The following is an 18,098-nucleotide window of genomic DNA, read 5'->3' on the forward strand; positions in this document are numbered from 1 at the left end:
GATGAGAAAATAAGTCCGTTGTCAGCTGCTACTAATGGCCTCGTTTCTGGCAAGTTTGAGTTGTGTTTAATGGATAGGAGGGGATGGGAGGGGATGCAGGCAAGGCTAACAGATGGAGCACAGAGATATTGATCTCAGGAGGAAAAACCAGCATTGTCAATATAGGTGGGACTCCTCTACCCCAAGAGGCCTTCCCTGACACCTAGGCCTGTCCCCACCACTATGACATGATGGGTGTGTCAGAGAACATGGAGCTGATGGATTCTGAGTCCGACTTGACCTGCAGGATCTTGGGGTTCCTGAGGTCAAAGTCCTCACTGACAGCCAGTTTGACCCTGCCATTCTGGCCCTCCTTGACTGGCTCCAGGAAGACCACATGTTTGTGGGTGCTGGTTTTGCGACCGGGGCCCTCAGCAGGTGGGGTGGAGCTGAGGATGGAGGACTGGGCACTACACTCCTGGGGCGGGACGAGAGCTGTGGGGCGACAGCAGCGGCGGCAACAGGAGCAAGGGGTGAGGAAGAGATAGAACAGGACCAGGATCAGGCTGACCACACAGCCCAGCAGCGTCGTCAGGCCTGTGTTGAAGGACTCGGACTCGTGTGGCGGGTAGCGGACGGTGACATTGTACTCGTGGGTCTGGTTGTGGTGGAGGTGACTCCCGGCCGCCAGGCACACGAAGACCCCACTGTGGCTGGGCTGGGCCGCCCTGATGGACAGGCTGCCATTACTCATCACCTGGATGCTGTTGTCTTGGTTGCCCGGGAACACCAGGAGTTCGTTGCTGGGGGAGACCCAGGCGTATCGGGCAGCCGGGGCACTGGCCTGGCAGTGGATGAGCAGGGGCTGGCCCACTTGCACCTCCAGGTGGGCATCAGACTGCTCCAGGGTAGGGGCTGGCGAGGAGCAATTCTCAAAGACCTTGCTGTGAGTGAAAAAGCGCACCCGGGAGGAGGGCACGTTGAAGGCGATGCAGACGTGTTCCTCAAGGTAGTCGCACACAGAGCTGAAGCCACGCTGCCTCCAGCGGAGCAGCATGTGGTAGAGGCTGCAGCTGCAGCGGATGGGGTTGTTGTGCAGATAAAGGCCGTTCTTGATGAAGGCGGGAAGGGTGACCACCTCGCTCACCGGGATGCTGGCCAGCCAGTTGGTAGAGAGGTCCAGCACCCGGAGCTGCCTTGGGCTGAGCCCATGCAGGTCATGGAAGGAGAAGGCCGTCAGGCGATTGCAGCTCAAGTAGAGCCGGCTGAGTCTCCCCAGCCCCCGGAAGGCCCCGTGGTCCACAAAGCTGATGTGGTTGTTGTAGAGCAGCAGCTCCTCCAGTCCCGTGAGCCCCTCAAAGTCATGGTGGCCCACGGCACGGAGGCCATTGGAGGACAGGTCCAGTCGTCGGAGCCCACTGGCGTTGTGGAAGGCGCCCCGAGTCAGACTCCTCAACTGGTTGTGGGCCAGGCGAAGGATGTGCAGGCGGGGCAAGGCAACCAGCCAGCCAGGGTGGAGGTGGGGAAGGACATTATAGCTCAGGTCCAGCACTGTGGTCATGACGGGCAGAGGGGCGGGCACAGCGTGGAGGTTTTGGTTGGCACAGCTCAGCAGATCCGAGGCACAGACGCACACCTTTGGGCAATGCTGGAGGACGTGGGATGCATTGTCCGGGGAGCCGTGGGTGTCCGCCTCAAGCAGGGGTGGCTTCTCCAGCCACGACCACAGCAAGCAGACCAGGACCAGAGATGCCATGGTGGGGTGGGGATGGGTGGCAGCCAAGCTCCTGGACCACGGATCCCACCCCCACCCCAGGAGTCGCCCGAAAGGGCTCCTGGCAGCCCTCTACGCTAAAAGTTGGAAACGAAGTCTCAGGCCCCAGTAGGAAGGGGCTGGCGAGCTAGCTGCGCCCGGCAGACCCAGAAAAGCCAGGAAGAGGTGGACTGCTTGGGGCCGCCCCAGACTTCAGAGGGCCACCAGCGGCTCTCTCAGCCGAGCGCGCCAAGCGCTGGACAGTGCCATCCCATCCCCGGCCAGGTGCGACTGAGCTCAGCCTTCCCACATGGGGCTGGCCCCCACCCCGTCCCCCAGCATCGTGCCGGCCGGCCCCTTGGCCTCACCTCCTGGCCGGCTGCCCCCTCTCCAGCGGGCCAGGCCCAGCCGGGGGGCGCGGGGTCGGATCCTCGTTCCCCTCCCGAACTTAGCGCTCAGCGTCCGGCTTCTGCTCCGCGCCTTCTTGTCTGTGTGTCTCCTGCTGGCTCTGGTGGTATTTACCCTGGTGGCCCAGCCGAGAGCTGGGGAGGGGGAGGGAGGTGGAGCCAACAGGCCTCCGATTGGTCCCGGGGAGGGGAGGGGAGGGGAAGGAGGAGGAGGATGCCCAGAAAATTAATGAATGGCTTGCAATTTCCGGCTGGCCGCCAGAGGACAGCATGGCTCTGGGACGGAGGCCGCCGGCCTGGGGACGGGCTCTTTGGGGCTGACTGCTTTTGGTGGAAGAGAGGGGATCCCAGGGGAGAGGCGGAGGGGAGCCGAGGCCCGTGTCCAGGGGGCTCAGCGACGGAGGGTGCCTGGAGAGCAATCAGCATGGCGGCAATTGTAAGCGTTTCCAGAATAATTAATTAGGATTCAGAAATTGCTTTATGGACGTGATTTCATTCCCTCTGTTGCAAAACAGGCCCTGCCGGTGGGAGTTTGTGGGAGTACTCTTGTTTGTATTTTAGGGAAACGAGGGGAGGGGAGCGAAGGTTAAGAGCAATGACTTGCTGGAGCGGGATGGCCGGGGAATAGTGGATGGGGCTGTCCCAGAAGGAGCAGCCTAGTTCAGAAGCGTCCCTGTTCCCAGAGAGTCCTTCAGGCTTGCCTGGGAGAGTTACTCTCATCCTAGTGAACCCTTCACCCTTGCCTTCCCTGGAGTTGGGGTTTGTGATGCCCCAATTCCCTTTTATTTTTTCCCTGCTTCAGTGGGCGTTGGCCTTCCCCAAGAAAAGAATAGGGGAGGGTGGGAAGCTAGGGTGCTACCGCCATTTCCCAGGGATCTTCTGGCCAGGGCTGCCTCTGTCAGAATTATCTTTATCCTGAGACCTTTGGATAGTTTGGGTAATGCCTCTATTTCCATTGTTCACTCCCAGCTGATGGGAGTTGAAGATATTCCAGAAGACACAGCTTATAGCTGGTGACTTTGTTGTATCGATTTGCCTTCTGCTCCTCCCCTGGCCCTGCTGCCAAGGGCAGCGACCCAGGTCCCCTTGAGCTTCCAGACTTATAGAATCCCATCAACCCCAAAGTCTCTCTCCCTTCCCCCACCCTCCCCATCCAGCTTTGTCCAAATCCTGGAGAAAATGCTTGCCCAGATTGAAAGGGTCAAAAAATCTATTTAGGTGCAGATCCTTCTTAGGTATCCCAGTGGGAGAGAATGAAGGACTTATGGAGATTCGATTGGAAAAGAGACCTTTGGAGTTAGGACCCCAGGGTCCAACTTCCTGATGCGATGGGAACAGCTATTATCAATCTTCATAGATTATCAGAATTGGAAAGATCCTCTCAGGTGATATAATTATCTCTGACTAGGAATCCCCTAATGTTCCTAACAAATAACTAATCCCATTTCTGTTTAAAGATTTCCTTTAAAGAAACTTGTTACTTCTCAAGCAAGCCAGCCTACTTCATCTTGGGAGATCTGGCTTTACGTCAAGATGATATCTACTTCTCTGTGATCCATTGCTCCTGGATCTGCTCAGCAGAGCCAGGGCAGGCCTTCAAGCCTTCCCTATGATGGCCTTCCTAGTACTTGAAGACACTTGGCTATAAAACCTTTCTTTCCTCACCCCCAAGTCTAATTCTTTCAAATACACGGCTCCTTCACTATCCTGGTCATGTTCTTCTTGTGAATGTCCTTCCTATAATGTAGCTTCCAGAACTGAAAACAATATTCCCCATTGTCCAGAGCACTGTGTACAGCGCTCTCTGTTATCTTTTGAAAGATGCCCATTTCTCCCTATCACTACCTCTGGCCCCCTCAGAAGTTCTCAGTAAACACTGATTGTTTGCTCTATGGTGCTGAGTGCTAGATAGAAAAAGATGCCAAAGGCAGCCCCCCCCCCCCCCTGCCCTGGCCTCAAGCTACTTCCTCAAAAGTCTCTGAAGTTCTGGGCAGCCAAGGCCTCAATTTTCCTTGTCTGGCTGAGCTGCCCTATTTTGGAGTGGAAGAGTGTTCTTTCCTTAACTAGTCAAGGTTTTCCCAGGGAAAGGACTGAGCAAGGAAGAGCGTTATGTGACATCTAGATTGTGTGTCAGGAAAGCACAGCATGACTTCAGTGGGAAGGAGAGTGACAGGGACCCCAGAAGGCTGGAAGGTGCTGAGGGGGAGGCTGAAGTTGGCATGGGTGGTAGCAACTGAGCTTGGGGCTGCCCTAGGGACTTTGCCTGAATGGGACTTTGCGATCAGACTTCGGTCCTCCAGGCAGATTCCCAGAAACTTTGAGGCAGGAACCAGCCCCAGGCTTCTGAATTCCTGGACAGATAGATCAGACTAGCAGCCTCTTGAACAGCCAGTGTAGTGAAAAAAGTATCTTGGATTGGGAGCTACAGGGTTGGGGTCCAGCGGCTAATACTTAGCGTGACCTTGGGCAAGCCCCTTTCTTTCTCTGCATCTGGCTAGCCTTCTAACAAACACAAGATCTCCAAAGCCTCTTCCGGCTTGAAATCCTATGCTCAGATTGGAAAAAGCAACCTCAGCTGCTTGAGGAGTGCTGGGAGCTGTCTGCTGCTTGGTGCTGAACCTGCTCCAAGAGATTTGCCAGCAGCTCAGGCCCCACCAGGTTTTACCTCTGGTCTCGGGGCAGATCCTCAGCTCTGTCCCAAGGAGCACTCATCCCCCGAGGGTCCTGGCTCCCCCTCCGGAGCCTTATGGGAGGGAGTGTCTGCCATTAATTCTTCCCTGGGGCCAGCCAGCCCTTCATCTTAACTCAGGGAAAGGAAGGTGATCTTGGGGAAGGCCGGAGCCATAGGTTGGGGTGTCTGCATCACGAATGGACTCTGACCACATCTCTGTTCCCCAAAGGGCCAAGCGAGCCACCGAAGTGCTCTTAGCGGACCCATGCTTCCAGCTCCGCTCCATCCAGTACCTCCTGGGCCAGCCAGAACCCACGGCCTCTGGGGCCACCCCTCCCCCTCCAGAGAGGAAGCACTTCTCCCTGCAGAGTTGTGAGTATGGGACTCAGGACACATTTCCCCTTGCAAGCCTGTTTGGCTTGGAATCCAGATCCAATATGAAGACTGTGTGGGCAAATCAGCTCACATTTCAGAACCTCTATGTCTTTTAACTGTCAACAAGAAATAAGAACCCTTCTTTCACCCACCTCAAAGAAGATAATGGGTAAGGGACACATAGATGAGGGCCTTCCTATTTCAGGACTTCAGAGGATGTTGTCTCCTGCCCTCCCCAGGCCATTTTTCAGCTAGCTATCTAATCACTGTGCTGTGGAGGAAATAGATGTGGGGTTCCACTCCGCCACCATCCTGTTCGCAGGCACTGGCCAGAGCTGAAGAGCTAAGCTCCAGTGCTCTGGAGGGTGACTGGAGCAATAGCAACAGGCCAAAAGCAGGGCCCCAGAAGAGCCTTCCTCTTTTTTTCTGAGCTAGGAAAGGACCCCCCCACACCCCAAAGTTAAGATGCCTCTGAGGGTAGAATAGGATACAGACAAGATTTTTACCTTGATTCTCCCCAGACACTGATTACATCAGCCAGGAGGAATTAGCTAAAGTGGATCAGATGCTGGGCCACCTGAGTGAGGAGTCCAAGCAGGCGGCTGCCTCCACTTTGGTGAGTGTCTCTCTGGGACCCTGAGCCATTTTGGTGCATGTGTGTGTATGCCTGAGTTTCTGGGCAGCTGATGCATTTGCCAATAGATATAGATGCATTGAGCCTTAGTTCAGCTTGGGAGGTCCCTACAAAACTGGGATCATTTCCCTCAAGGGAAGTAAACCTAGTAGGGTCCCCGCCTCCTCTTCCTCTCCCCCCAGCCCACCAGTGAGGAGGATCTGTGCCCCATCTGCTACGCCCACCCCATCTCTGCTGTGTTCCGGCCCTGTGGCCATAAGTCCTGCAAGTGAGTACCTGGCCTGGGGGAGGGGCTGGGCTTGGGGGGGAGGAGGGGAACCAGAAGACTGAAACCTGTCTTCCCTCACCGTTCCCAGAGCCTGCATCAACCAGCACCTGATGAACAACAAAGACTGTTTCTTCTGCAAAGCTACAATCACTGGGGTGGATGACTATGAGAAGCCAGCTTCCTCATCCTAGACCCCTCTCAGGGTGGGGGCCCCTAACCCGCTCGTTGGGCCCCAGGGTAAGGCTAGGGAGAGGACAGGCACAGTCCTCCCTGTTTATAAGCCTCCCTTGATGGGCAGCTCCTTCACCAGCCGGGGCGTGTCCTGAGGAAACCAGAGGGAGAGGGATGGGAGGCTGCTGAGTGCCAGTGGTTTTTCCCTGCTCTTCCCAGCACATAGAGGACAGGACTTCCCTTCCCTGGCACTGGCTTTACAAAAAGGGGGGTGGGGAGTAGACACTTACCGGTGTGAGTATTAAATTATTATTCCGTACAGTCCAGCCCTGCCTTTTTTCTAGTGGGATAAGGGCCTGGGACCATTGGTCAGATAAAGGGAGGTACGAGGTGAACTCAGAGGCCCCAAGTGCCAAGAAAAAAGCAGGAGGAGGCCGGCTGCAGAGAGACAGACCCCTGCTCCACACAGCGCACACACGGCCAGGCTTAAACAATATAACTCCAGCTTTGTTTAAACTCTTACATTATAAACAGAGCTATTTACATGGGCCTTCCCCTTCCCTTTGTGGTGAGGGGTTGGGGAGAGGGCGCCAGGTCCTCCCCTCAGAGGCACAGAAGCACCTGAGCTTTGCCCAGGGAAGTGGGGATTGCCACGCTCAGCATCTTGTTCACATGATGATTCGTGGCTCGGGCACTGACTCGCCAATGGACTTGTGGGGCAACACGCTGGCCCCGTTGAGGTAGAGCTCATCACCTACAATGACATCTTCTCCCAGCACAGTCACATTCTCCATGCGTACCTGGTGGGAGGAGGAGGGGGGATTCAGAAAGGAAGGTGCGCTCCCGCCTCCTGGGCAGCCCTTGCCCTCTCTCCACCCCAGGTCCTGCCGTTTCCTCCCCCCCTCCCCCAACCCCGCTGGCTCACCCACTGGCCCACTCGGGAGCTCCAGCCCACAATGCAGGAGTCAAGCCACGAGTGAGAGCGGATGTGGGCGCCTCGCAGCACGGTGCACCGCTTGATGCACACACCATCTTCCACCACCACGTCAGGGCCCAGGCTGACATTGGGGCCGATGCTGCAGTTCTGCCCGATCCTGGCACTCGGATCCTAGAATCACACCCAGGGCTGATTTAATGGTTAGGAAGGCTTCTGGCCCCACAATTACCTTCCGGGAGGCTAAAGCCTTCCATTAGGGATTCATTCCATTCGTTAATCTGACAAACACTTATTAAATGCTTCCTAAAGTATTGTGCTCAATTTGGAGGAAGCGTGATGGAAAATTTATGGTCCCTGCCCTCCAGGAGTTTGTACAGTCTGCCAGGGAGAGGGGAGGGAGGTAGACATAAAAACAAGCCACAGAAAGGAAAGGCAGAATTTCGAGGGGAGCCAAGGAAACAAAGTAATGCAGGGTGGGGCCCCAGAGGAACTAACGCAGCAGGTTGGCCCGGGCACATGTCCAGTCTGGCTGGAATACCAACCATGCAAAGAGAAAACCATATGCAAGAAAGTCAGTACGATATCCTACAACTCCATCATGGGAGCTTCGAATGTCGAGCTAACCCATTTGTTTCTGGTCACTAAAAGGTCAGACTGTGCATAAATCAGGGGAGTGCTTGAAGAAGCAGACGGGTTATCGTGGTGGTGGAAGTGATAAGGCCCTGGCACTCGGGGCTAGTAAAGCAGCAGAATTGTCAGGATGCCCCCGAGGTCAGGAGTAAGATTATACCCTGGAGAATGAAGCTGTCAAAGGCCTCTGTGAGAGCAGGAAGGTCGGGTCGCTTCCCAGGCAACGGGATTCACACTCACCACCAGCACGTTGCCCACAATGCCAGGGCCGGAACAGAGCCGCTCAGGCTGCGTCTGCCTCAGCGACTGCAGGAAGAGGCACATCCCCGTCAGGAAGTCCTTGGGCTGCCCGATGTCCATCCAAAAACCTAGGGGCGGCACTGGGGTTCAGGCCGACCGGCCAGCCCATCCAGCCCCACCGGCCCCGGCCCATCCGCTTACCTGGGAGCTCCATGGCGTACAGCTGCCCCTCCTTGGCCATCACAGGGAAGATTTCCTTCTCGATAGATGTGGGCTGTAACTGGGGGGCGGAGGGATGCTCAGGCCCTCCCCGTGCTCGCTCCCACACGGCCCGGCTTCCCCAGCCTGGCACCGGCCGCCCCGCTCCCATCCCGCCAGGCCCACCTGGATGCGCCGGAGCACGCTGGGGCTGAAGATGTACATGCCGGCGTTGATCTTGTTGGACACGAACACTTGGGGCTTCTCCACAAAGCGGTGGATGCGGCCCGTGTCCGCCTCGCTCACCACCACCCCGTACTTGGAGGGCTCCTCCACTTTGGTCACCTACATTGGGAACAGGAGGGGGCAGCACTAAGCACGCTCGGAGTGGGGGCGGGACCTGGGCACAAGTGCTGGCTGAGACCTGCTTAGGGACAGTCTGGGGCGGTCTCTAAAGGAGCGGGACTAGCTGGCAAGGTCAAAGGTGGGGCCGGGCCGTCCCAGGGGCAGGGGATGTCTCACCACGATGGTCCCCTCCTGCCCGTGATGCCGATGGAACTGCACCATCGCGGCAAAAGGGAAGTCACAGATGATGTCACTGTTGAGAACGAAGAAGGGGTCCGAGTTCTCTGTGAGCAGCTCCCTGGCCAGCGCCAGGGGCCCCGCTGCAGGGACACAGGGCACCAGGGGCTCAGAGCCAGCCCGGGGCCTACCTGGGCCGGCTCTCCCGTGCCCTCCCTTCCCACAGGAGCCCCCTCCCCTCTTCCACCAACCTGTTCCCAGAGGCTCCTGTTCATGGGACATGGAGATGCGGATCCCCAGCTGAAAAGCCAGAGCAGACGGGGTCAGCGGGGCCAGGGGCCGGGATGTCCCCGCCCGGCCCTTCCTCCGGCCTCTCTGGGGCTCGTCCACCCCCCTCCAATTAAATCATTGCCGAAAGTGCTTCCCCAGGGGCCCAGTGGGGCCTCCGATGCTTACTCAAGCCTTCCCTGCCCCCCTTCCTCCGCCCCTCAAATACTCCCCAGACCTGGGCCCTGGGGGGCTTTGAGGAGGAGGGCGCCCTCCCCCTCGGGCTGGCCTCTTCTCACCCGGAGCTCCTGTTCCTTCATTTCCTTCTCTAACATCTCAGACATGTAACTCACGGCCAGGATCACATGATTCACCCCGGCCTGCGGAAGAGAGCGAGAGGTGAGCCTCCCCTCTCCCGAGGCTGGACCGCGGCTCCAGCCCTCGCCCGTCTCTGGGCCCGTCTCCGGGCCCGTCTCCGGGCGGACACCCGTGGGCACGGCTCCGGCCCGCACCTCCGTCTGGCTCCTTTCCCACAACCGCCCCGCGAGCTCACCTTCTTGACCAGCGCCTCCACTTGGTGGAGCAGAATGGGCTTGTTGCAGAAGTCCACCAGCGGCTTGGGCGTGCTCAGGGTCAGCGGCCGCAGCCTCGTGCCGTAGCCGCCCACCAGGATCAGCGCCTTCATCGCGCCCGTGCGGTGCCCTGGGAGGGGGAGACGTGGTTCAGCGGGCGCGCCCCGGGCCCAGCGCCGGCCCTCCGCCCCCGGAGCTGTCCCGCTCCGAGCTGTTCTCCACCCCCCGCCCCCAGCAGGCTCTGGCCGCTAGCCCCCTTCTCACCGGCCGCGGATCCGGCTCCGCCTACAGCCGCCCTCTCCGGTCCGAGGCCTCCCCCGGCCGGTGACAGGCCGCAGGCGGCCGCGCAGCGCATGGGGCGGGGCCGGGAGCCGAGGCCCGCCCATGGCCGGGCAGCTCCTGCCAATCGTCGGACGCCTACGTGGCACGACAGCGACGGCATGGCGTCGCCGTGTCGCACCCCTCCGAACGTAACCAATCATAACCCGAGCGCCCGAGGCGCCATGGCGACGGCGGAAGGGACAGGCGGGTCAGTTACCCATTGGCAGATCTGAAGACGCCAGCGACGGCAGGGGCGGGGCCGCGGCTTCCCGGAGCGTCCGCGTGGCTCCTAGGCTGGCGCCCCTCCCTTTTGTACCCGGGGCCTAGGAAATGGGGTGAACTCGACGTCCGGGCACTCCGGGCGGTTAAAGCTCCAGTCGCGTGGCCTCAGCCGCTCGCCCTTCGGCTTGCCTGGGCCGTGGTTTCCTCATCTGTAGAAGGCGGGAGGTGGGGGTGCATCGTGTCCGACTCCTCGCGCCCCTCTGTGGGGTTTCTAGGCAGAGATACTGGAGCGCTTTGCCACTCCCCTCTCCAGCACTTTACCGATGACAAAACGTAAATGAGCTGTCCGGGGTCACCCACCTCCTACGTGTCCGCGGAGGAATTTGAACTCAGGCCTTCCCGACTTCTCCGCGGCGCTCTACTCGCTGCGCCACCTAGCGCCCAAATGAGGAGACTCTAGGACAAAGTTCTATCCTTCTGCGACAAAGCACCTCCTCCCCAGCCCGTTTCCGGACCCAGCAGGAACCTTATCCTGGGCTGGTCTCGACCCTTCCTTCCGGCCTCAGGGTCTGGGCTCCCCGCCCTCAGCCGCGCCCGGCAATTCTCCTGAAAGGTCGAGGCCTTCAGCCCCGAGCATCGGCCCCCTCCCTCTTCCCGATCAGCCTCCCCCGGGGGTCTCCGCCTCGGGGCGAACTTGGCCGGCCCCCAGACCATCTCCTCTGCAGCCCTCCCAGCCCCTCCTCGTCTCCTCATTCATGCCCGGGTCTCCCCCTCCTCCCATTGATCCTTGTCTCAGGCCCCTCAGGAGACCCCCGAGAACGGAGACGGGTGTGAGCGCCGCGGGGCCCTCGCAGATTCTGTCTGGCACCCACTCCTGCCAGGTGTGCGGGCACCGCCCAGGGATGGCGGGGTGCCCACTGCGCGAGGGATTAGGGAGGAAAGGAGCGAGCCCCTCTGGCTACAGTTGGGGGTCCGTGTCTGAGGGCACCCCGGAGCCGAGCAGGCCTCGGAGCCGAGGGGGGCTCGGATGAGAAAATGAGATTAGAAAGGAAATTGAAAACAAATGGCTGGATCAGGAGGAGCCGCTGCCGTCGCTGTCCCCGGGGAGGTCACTTAGGGTTCCCAGGCCGTGCAGAGGTGCCAGCTGGGCCCGAGAGGGAAAGAACGGGAGCAGCCTCGAACAAGCGGGCTCTGGGCAGCGACATTACTGGGACCCCAGACGTTTATAAACTCAGACCATCATCCAAATAACGGAAATATTTCATCCTCCTCCATGGGTAGGTAAAGCCAGTGTGATTTTTTAATGACTTTTACCCGTTTTATAAGGGTGATCCCAACTGAATCACTGGAAAATTATTCTGCAAGGAACATCTGAGGAACAAAAGGTGGGGAACTCCGGGGGAAAGATGTGGAAGTAGTAGATCCAGTAGTATCAGACTTCCAACTCTCAGGCGAAAGCATTGTTGAAGCATAAAAAGGAAGTTTCAATTTGAAAAAATGTTTCTTGTATAAATAAAACCTACTTAGCTAAGAACAAGGAATACAGAAAACTGGGGGAAAACTTTCATTGACAGATCTTCCAGATAGCATGTGATTGTGTAGGACTAGTGCTGTGACATAGGAAATGAGCTGGTTGTGGGAAAACATGGAAGATGCGATCCCCAGAAGCCCAGTGAGGTCTTACAGATAAGATTAGAGCTACGAATGTGTATAATACCCCTGACTAAGGGTAATGCTCTCTAGGGGGAGAAGGGGTAGGTGGAGGGAAAAAGGTAAAAAGGGCACAGGAGGGAAAAGCAAAGCTGCCGGGCTTTGAAGATCATGTGCACCACACAGTTTAGTAGTTTGAATACCTCTTATGGTCTGCTGTGTACACGGCAACCAAGATTGGGGCTCTGAGATGGCGTCTTCCCTGAGAGAATGGCAGAGGGCTTTTGTGCAGAGGAGGTACCGGCGCTCTCAAGTTAAAGGGATATGAGTGTCCCTGGGCTCCTGGAGATTGTGTCTTCTTTGAGTACTTTGGCTTGGGCCCCCCAGAACTGCTTGGTTAGGGGCCCTTAGTTATGGCATCTCCATCTCAGGGGCAGTGCCCACTCTCACCTCCAGTCCTCCGAGAACAACCCTCTGTGTGACTGTGATTTGGTGAGGATCAGATGGGATAAAGTATAGATTAAGGCCTCACCCAAACAAAAGAGGCAGTATTCAGAAAAGCCCCGGTTCTCACTTTTCTCAGGTCTCACAATTCCTCTGGAGGTTGCAGTAGCAGAATGAGCTCATCTCTCTGGGGCACAAAGCTCTTCAGCCTGGGAGCTTCCCCATAGCCATTTCTTCCCACAATAACCTGTGGCATCAGGTCACTCCTTTCCTGGGGGAGGGCCCCAAACCTTCCCCCCACCCCAGGAAGACTATGGCCACCGACCCCTGACTGCTGGGATCAAGCAGGCAGCACCATGACTCTGCCGGACCAAGCAGACAGACCTTTGGGGCCTCTCTGGGCTCCTTCAGACTCACTGGGCACTGTCTCTTCCCTGCAGGTCCCTGTCTTGCCCTTTAAGGCGAACGACCTTCTGCTCTGTGCTCTCCTCCTCAGTGTTGGGGGTAACAGTGACACTACCACAGAGTCAACTCTGAGTTTTAAAGTTTTAAATATCAGGCTCCAACACCTAAGCCTTCAAAACCCATCCTTCCCAGGGCCTCTCTCTGCTAGAGCTGCCTCGCTCTGCTCCCAAACCACTTTCCTTCAGAGCACAAGGTTGTGTGGACAGGACCGGACCAGTCAAGTGCCTGGTTGGTCAGGACATGGCTGGCTTCAGGGCTGTGGCCCAGGCAGGAAACGATGTGGGGAGTAGAGAAATGTCTCTTCCAAATCACCTTTGTCCTGCTGATGCACCCATATAATGACCTTAATTTTACCTGTCACTCACCCTTAGACTATGAGCTGAGAGATTAATTTCTCCAGAACAGGACGGGAATCTGAAGGAAGATCCAAGCAGGTCAATATGGAATCTCCTTCCATATGTCTTCTCTGAGACGAATATCTTAAACCACACAGAGACTGCACTTTCGTTTCTAGGTGACTTTATTTTTATATACATGACTTTTAGACAGAAGGCAAGGGAACAGTGCAGGGTGAATACAGACACTGTTACAATCATGCCCCTAAACAAGTTCCAAAGAAAACTAAAGATATGCAGAAAAATGCCAGAAGACAAATGTAATAATAATGCCACTATACAGGAGACTGGACAAGAAGAGAGTTTTTTCCTAAGCCAGCAGAGCTGACGTGGCTGATTGTCCTTATCCTTCCAGGAAGAGCAGTAGGAGATGGGATCTCGCCAACTCCCCCAAGAGCAAAGCGAGCAGTGTTCCCCTCATGGAAATACAAATCGATCCCAATGTCCCCATGCGGCAAACAAAGCAACCCCTAGGTTCTGGGGGAGCCCCAGCCCTCCCTGGTCCATTCCCATTTCACAGACCTGCTGGAGGCCTGACATCAAAAGCCCTGTCTTCCATTTCTTGCAAGTGGCTAGTGCTTACTCATTGGCCCCCCGTAAATACTGTACAGAGATTTCAAACAAAAGCACCCGTGTGCACTAGACTCCCTTTGCCATCCCTCTCTTTGGTCCAGTGCTGGGATCACATAGCCCCTCCCCCCAAGTTGGCCACAAGATGCAGGCCACAGGCTGGGATAGACGGGCAAGGAGGATGGCTGAGTATCCATTGCCCAGTACTCCTGGGGGTATCCCTTGTCTTTTATGATGCCCCCCCCTAAATTTTGGATGAGGGTCTTGGTATGCTCTCTAAATCTGAAAGGTGGCTTTCATTGTCATTTCCAGGGAGGCAAAAATCACCCTCCCCACCCCCATGGGGCTGAGTGTGGGCTCACCCCGTTGTTCCCTTGCTCTAAGGCCACCTCACAGACTACTGCTGTCCCCTCCCCCCTCCCCCCCAACAGGGCCCAACCCAGGAGTGCTGGGGCCCAGGAATACTGAGTCAGGAGGCCCAGCCTGTTCCTCCTCAGCAAGGGGCAGCTGGGCTCAAGATGAGGAACATCATCCCGAGGTCCCAGAAACACTGATTGCTGCAGCCGGACCCTGACCCGGCTGGAAAGCTAAAGCAGGCACGCTGCAAATTTCCCAGACAACTGTCTTCTCTGCATAGCACTGGGAATGAACACTGTCTGCTCTTAAAAGGCACCTGTCTCCCATGGCGGAGGCCACAGCAGAGCCAAAGGAGAAGTGGGTCGTCACCAGAAGGCTCTGGGGCTGCCCCCAAGGGTCACTGGGCTAACCAGTCAATAACTTCAAAATCCCTTCTGGTGGAGGGCTCTCCGGAGGCCCAGATCTAGAGGCCAGCCTACCTCTGAGGGAAACTCTCAAAGATCCAGGACCAAACATAAGATGGAGTGCCTGGATGTCTAAAAAGAAAGAGACCATCTCCCTCATGGTCTCATCTAGAGATGGCTCAGCTTCCTTTCCACGCTGAAGCCGAGATAGACATAAGGTAACAATGATACATGCTGAGTTCCCTACAGGAAAATGAGGTTAAAGATATCATACACACAACGCTCTCTCGTGCACAAGCATGCTTCTGAGTCCCTCTGGAGCCTAGGAGCTCGGAACAGGTTGTCCTCAGGGAGCTGTCCAGACTGGCAGTATCAGTGAAGCCTCTGGGAGATTCTTGGTATCTAGGTTGGCAAGAAGTCCCAATGGGGTGGATCACTGCCCAAGACTACTCAGTGCTTCAGACCTGTAAGCCAGGTGTGGCCGCCAGCCTTGGGCAGCCTGTTCTGGTCCTTCGACCCGGAGAGAGGCAAGGGCTGGGCCAAGAGTCCAAAGTTCTTTCTGAGCTGAGAAAACTAAGCCTTCAGCTTTGGCTTTGCTTTCACTCCAGCTGCCTCCCTTGGTTATGCTAACCATTGTGCACTGAGATTGTTCAACAGGAAGAGCCCATCTTGTGGTACTTCCTACAACTTAATCCACTTCCTCCAGAAATTTCAGCATCTACAAAGAAGTCCAACTCCAAGGGAAGAACCCCAGTTAGTAGTTGCTTGAGAAGGGAGTACACAAAGGGGTGAATCTCAGTGGGGAAAACAAAGGCAGCCACCCTCATCACTGCATAGGGTAGCCCATAGCTAGGGACAAAACTAAGAGCTGGCCCTGGTGGAAATAAAGGAATCCTGAATTATCACTCAGCATCCTCCCTTTTAAACTTCAAATTCAGGGGCACCAAAGCAGCCAGAACCCACTGGGGGCTTCTGAACTGCAGCTCAAGTTGCTCATTTCCAAGGCTTGCACTTCTCACTTCTGTGTCCTGGTTTTATTAAGCAAGTCCTGCAGCTCCTGACCAAGCCACCCTTGAAACAGGAGGTGTAGATCATGTGACACCTTAAGAGTTCTATAGCATTTGGGGCTCCCGGGAAAAAGAAGAAGCAATATGGTAGCCAAGGCTGGAGACCTTAAGAGTTAATCAATTTAAGTGCCTTCTTTCCCTGCCCTAAAACAAGTCTCCAGCCCCCATCTAAACTGATGGCTAGAAGCAGCCCTGGTCATGATCCATCATTCCAGCCCTTCCCCACCCACCGCCCAGTGCCCAAAAATGATCTGCTGGGAGTGAGGGGGAGTGAGCAAAGGGCTGGAGAGAATAGGATTAAAATTCACTTCCCTAGATTTGTAAAGGAAACACTTCTCATGCTGCAAGAGTTTGGATGCATGCTGCCAGGTGGTAGGAAGTGGAGTGGGTTTCAACCAGGGATACCAAGGAGGGCCAAATACTTGCTGAGGCCGGTCTTTGCTCCTGTGTCCCATGCTCACCTGGATTCTTTTAACTACTGATCCAACTTCACAACTGTTATCTTCCCCATCCCATCTTCAAATGGCTTAATTCAGTCTCTTGCAGCTCAATTTTAAAAGGCAAGAAACAGCAGCAGCAGCAGCAGCAAGTAGCTGAGGTGGTGGTGGGGAGGAGTGTGGTTCCAAGGCGCTCTCTTCAGACAATTGGCTCACCAGAGAAGTCTGGCTGGCTATTCTTCCCCATCCCTGCTAGGGGATGCTGAAAAAAAACACACATGCACTCTCTCTCTCTCTCACATACAATCTCACTCATTCACACACACACTCTCACTCTCTTAGTCATTCCTCTTCTCCACAGACCTAAGAGACACCTCACACCAGACTGTTTGCTACCCAGAGTCCCTCTCACTTGTCCCCACCTGCTACAGGTGGGTCTGTTGCCCCCAGAGCCTCTCCGGAATAAGTGACATGCAAGAGCCCGAGGGCTCGTGTGCCCGACTGAAAAGCCTGCCCTTCAGTCAGGCGCCTGCGCTGCGGCTCCCACTGGAGGCTTCGAGCGAGCTGATCAAGGGGTTGGTGGAGTTGGAAGAGCTTGTGGTCCCTGGCCCCCGCCCAGAGCCATCCTTTTGGCCACAAACCAGGCACGCGCCTGCGGACGCACAAGGCTGGAGTAGCTGAGTCTCACTGAGGCCCAGACGTCCGCAGATCCTCTTCCTAAGCCAGCCTGGACAAGGTGATAAAGTGGCTGAGCACAGCTGCTGCTTTCTCCTCTCTCTCCTTCACTTTTATATATATGTATTCCGGGCTACAGCTAAAATCATTCCTTTCCGTTTACACCAAAGAGAAATAGAACCCTTGAAAACCAAAGTCTGTCTCATCCGCCCTCTGTGGTGAGTTCAGAGTGGGTGGTCCCTGCCTGTGGGTGGAGAGGGGAGGGCTCTGGGGAGTGACTGACGCGGGGGCCCAGCGTAGGACACTACTGGTTTTCCTCGCGCATCTGCTCCATGATGGTGATGAGGCTGTCGAGCCCGAACATGTAGCCCTTGTCGGGCCCATCGTGCACAGTGGGGTCATCCCGAAAGCCCTTGAACGTGCTGTGGGCAAAGTCAATCATGCGGACGTCCACCTTGGGGGTGGCTGAGAGGGACGTCTCAGGGCTGGTGCTGGGGCCAGTGCCATCGGACGTCATCTCGGGAAGCCCCAAGTCCACGTTCTTCGAGCGTGCATCTGCCCGGCGGTCTAGGAACATCTCCGCCCTGCACTCCTTCCCATCGTAAATGATGAGGAGCGAGCTGGAGTAAAAGCGGTAAGAGGCCTGCCTCTCCAGCACAGACTTCAAACCCCGAAGTTTGCTCAAGATGGGCTCAAAAAGATCTCTCCGGAGGTCCAGGCCATTGTGGAGATACTGGTAGAGAGCATTGCGGAAACCTTCGATTGAGAGCCCACGACCGTAGTATTTATTCCTGCACAAATAATGCCCCGTGTCCAGCTGAAAAACCTAAAAGATCAGGAGACAGTGTTAGTGTGCCATCGTGAACAATGGCATCCATGGTCTCCTGCCATGGTCTGATAACAGACCAGGGTTTTAATGGATACTGTCATCCATTGGACACAGTAGGTCCAATTCACATGGGAAATGATGCTATGGACAGCCAAGAATCAGAGAATACTCCCGAGGCTGAGGGTCAGTGCCTCCCTCCTTTCTTCCCCACATGCTACACCCCTCCATTAGGAGGAGGCTAAGCTGTAGCAGGGAACCCACTGAGACCTCCCTCCAGAGCTATTTCTGGAAACCAGAAGCAGGATCCTGACGTTACAGGAAACACCCCTTGGCTGAGATCTGGGCTCCAGAGAAGACCCCCAACTGCCACAGTCCCTGTGAGCCTCAAGGAGCCCTTGTCTAGATACTCAGATCTTAGGCTGAAAAGTAAGAACATGAAGGCTGAACGGCTCACCTTCTGCAGGCATAAATAGGGCAGGAAACGGTCAGGGAGCACCCTGTGGTGGAAATTCCCTCGCAGAGATGACTCTGTGACCGTCACACTCCTGAAGGCCTGGCCTGCACAGGACCCAAAGTGGGAAGGGGCAGGTTGAAGGCGGCTCCGGGGTATCCTACCCCTGAGCCTTCACCTTGGCACT

At 56.2% G+C, this 18,098-nt stretch overlaps 4 protein-coding genes across 10 annotated transcripts in view; 1 reads left to right on the forward strand and 3 right to left on the reverse strand.

Moving 5' to 3' along the window:
* The window catches only part of RNF123 (ring finger protein 123), a 112,520-nt gene extending 105,941 nt beyond the window's left edge, over window positions 1–6,579 (forward strand). For 2 of the 5 annotated variants that reach the window (XM_074283276.1, XM_074283277.1), the window contains 4 exons: window positions 5,040–5,182; window positions 5,707–5,801; window positions 6,002–6,087; window positions 6,176–6,579. In XM_074283276.1, coding sequence (XP_074139377.1) covers window positions 5,040–5,182; window positions 5,707–5,713 — 150 coding nt within the window. In that variant the 3' untranslated portion in view covers window positions 5,714–5,801; window positions 6,002–6,087; window positions 6,176–6,579. Of the gene's footprint in view, window positions 1–4,926; window positions 5,183–5,706; window positions 5,802–6,001; window positions 6,088–6,175 lie in introns of all 5 variants that reach the window. The other 3 variants (XM_074283280.1, XM_074283279.1, XM_074283278.1) reach the window with 2 other exon arrangements.
* AMIGO3 (adhesion molecule with Ig like domain 3) lies at window positions 87–1,871 on the reverse strand. Its single transcript, XM_074283285.1, has one exon. It carries the CDS (start codon window positions 1,733–1,735, stop codon window positions 221–223), a length of 1,515 nt encoding a protein of 504 aa, XP_074139386.1. The 5' UTR covers window positions 1,736–1,871; the 3' UTR covers window positions 87–220.
* Window positions 6,580–6,744: 165 nt separating the features above from the next.
* GMPPB (GDP-mannose pyrophosphorylase B) lies at window positions 6,745–10,180 on the reverse strand. 2 transcript variants are annotated; one of them, XM_074283289.1, is made up of 10 exons: window positions 10,163–10,180; window positions 9,606–9,754; window positions 9,352–9,432; window positions 9,037–9,085; window positions 8,786–8,928; window positions 8,450–8,608; window positions 8,267–8,345; window positions 8,066–8,193; window positions 7,184–7,366; window positions 6,745–7,058 (listed from the first exon to the last, which is right to left on the reverse strand). In XM_074283289.1, the coding sequence occupies exons 1-10, from the start codon at window positions 10,164–10,166 to the stop codon at window positions 6,927–6,929; spliced, it is 1,107 nt and encodes a 368-aa protein (XP_074139390.1). In that variant the 5' UTR covers window positions 10,167–10,180; the 3' UTR covers window positions 6,745–6,926. The 2 variants fall into 2 exon arrangements, with proteins under 2 accessions (XP_074139390.1, XP_074139389.1); XM_074283288.1 differs by lacking the exon at window positions 10,163–10,180 and adding an exon at window positions 9,889–10,061.
* Window positions 10,181–13,228: 3,048 nt separating this feature from the next.
* IP6K1 (inositol hexakisphosphate kinase 1) overlaps window positions 13,229–18,098 on the reverse strand; it is a 62,663-nt gene continuing 57,793 nt past the window's right edge. For both annotated transcript variants that reach the window (XM_074283286.1, XM_074283287.1), the window contains one exon: window positions 13,229–17,457. In XM_074283286.1, the coding sequence (XP_074139387.1) occupies window positions 16,936–17,457 (522 nt within the window). In that variant the 3' untranslated portion in view covers window positions 13,229–16,935. The remainder of the gene's footprint in view (window positions 17,458–18,098) is intronic.

The sequence above is a fragment of the Sminthopsis crassicaudata genome, chromosome 1 (assembly GCF_048593235.1).
Source record: "Sminthopsis crassicaudata isolate SCR6 chromosome 1, ASM4859323v1, whole genome shotgun sequence".
Lineage (NCBI taxonomy): Eukaryota > Metazoa > Chordata > Mammalia > Dasyuromorphia > Dasyuridae > Sminthopsis > Sminthopsis crassicaudata.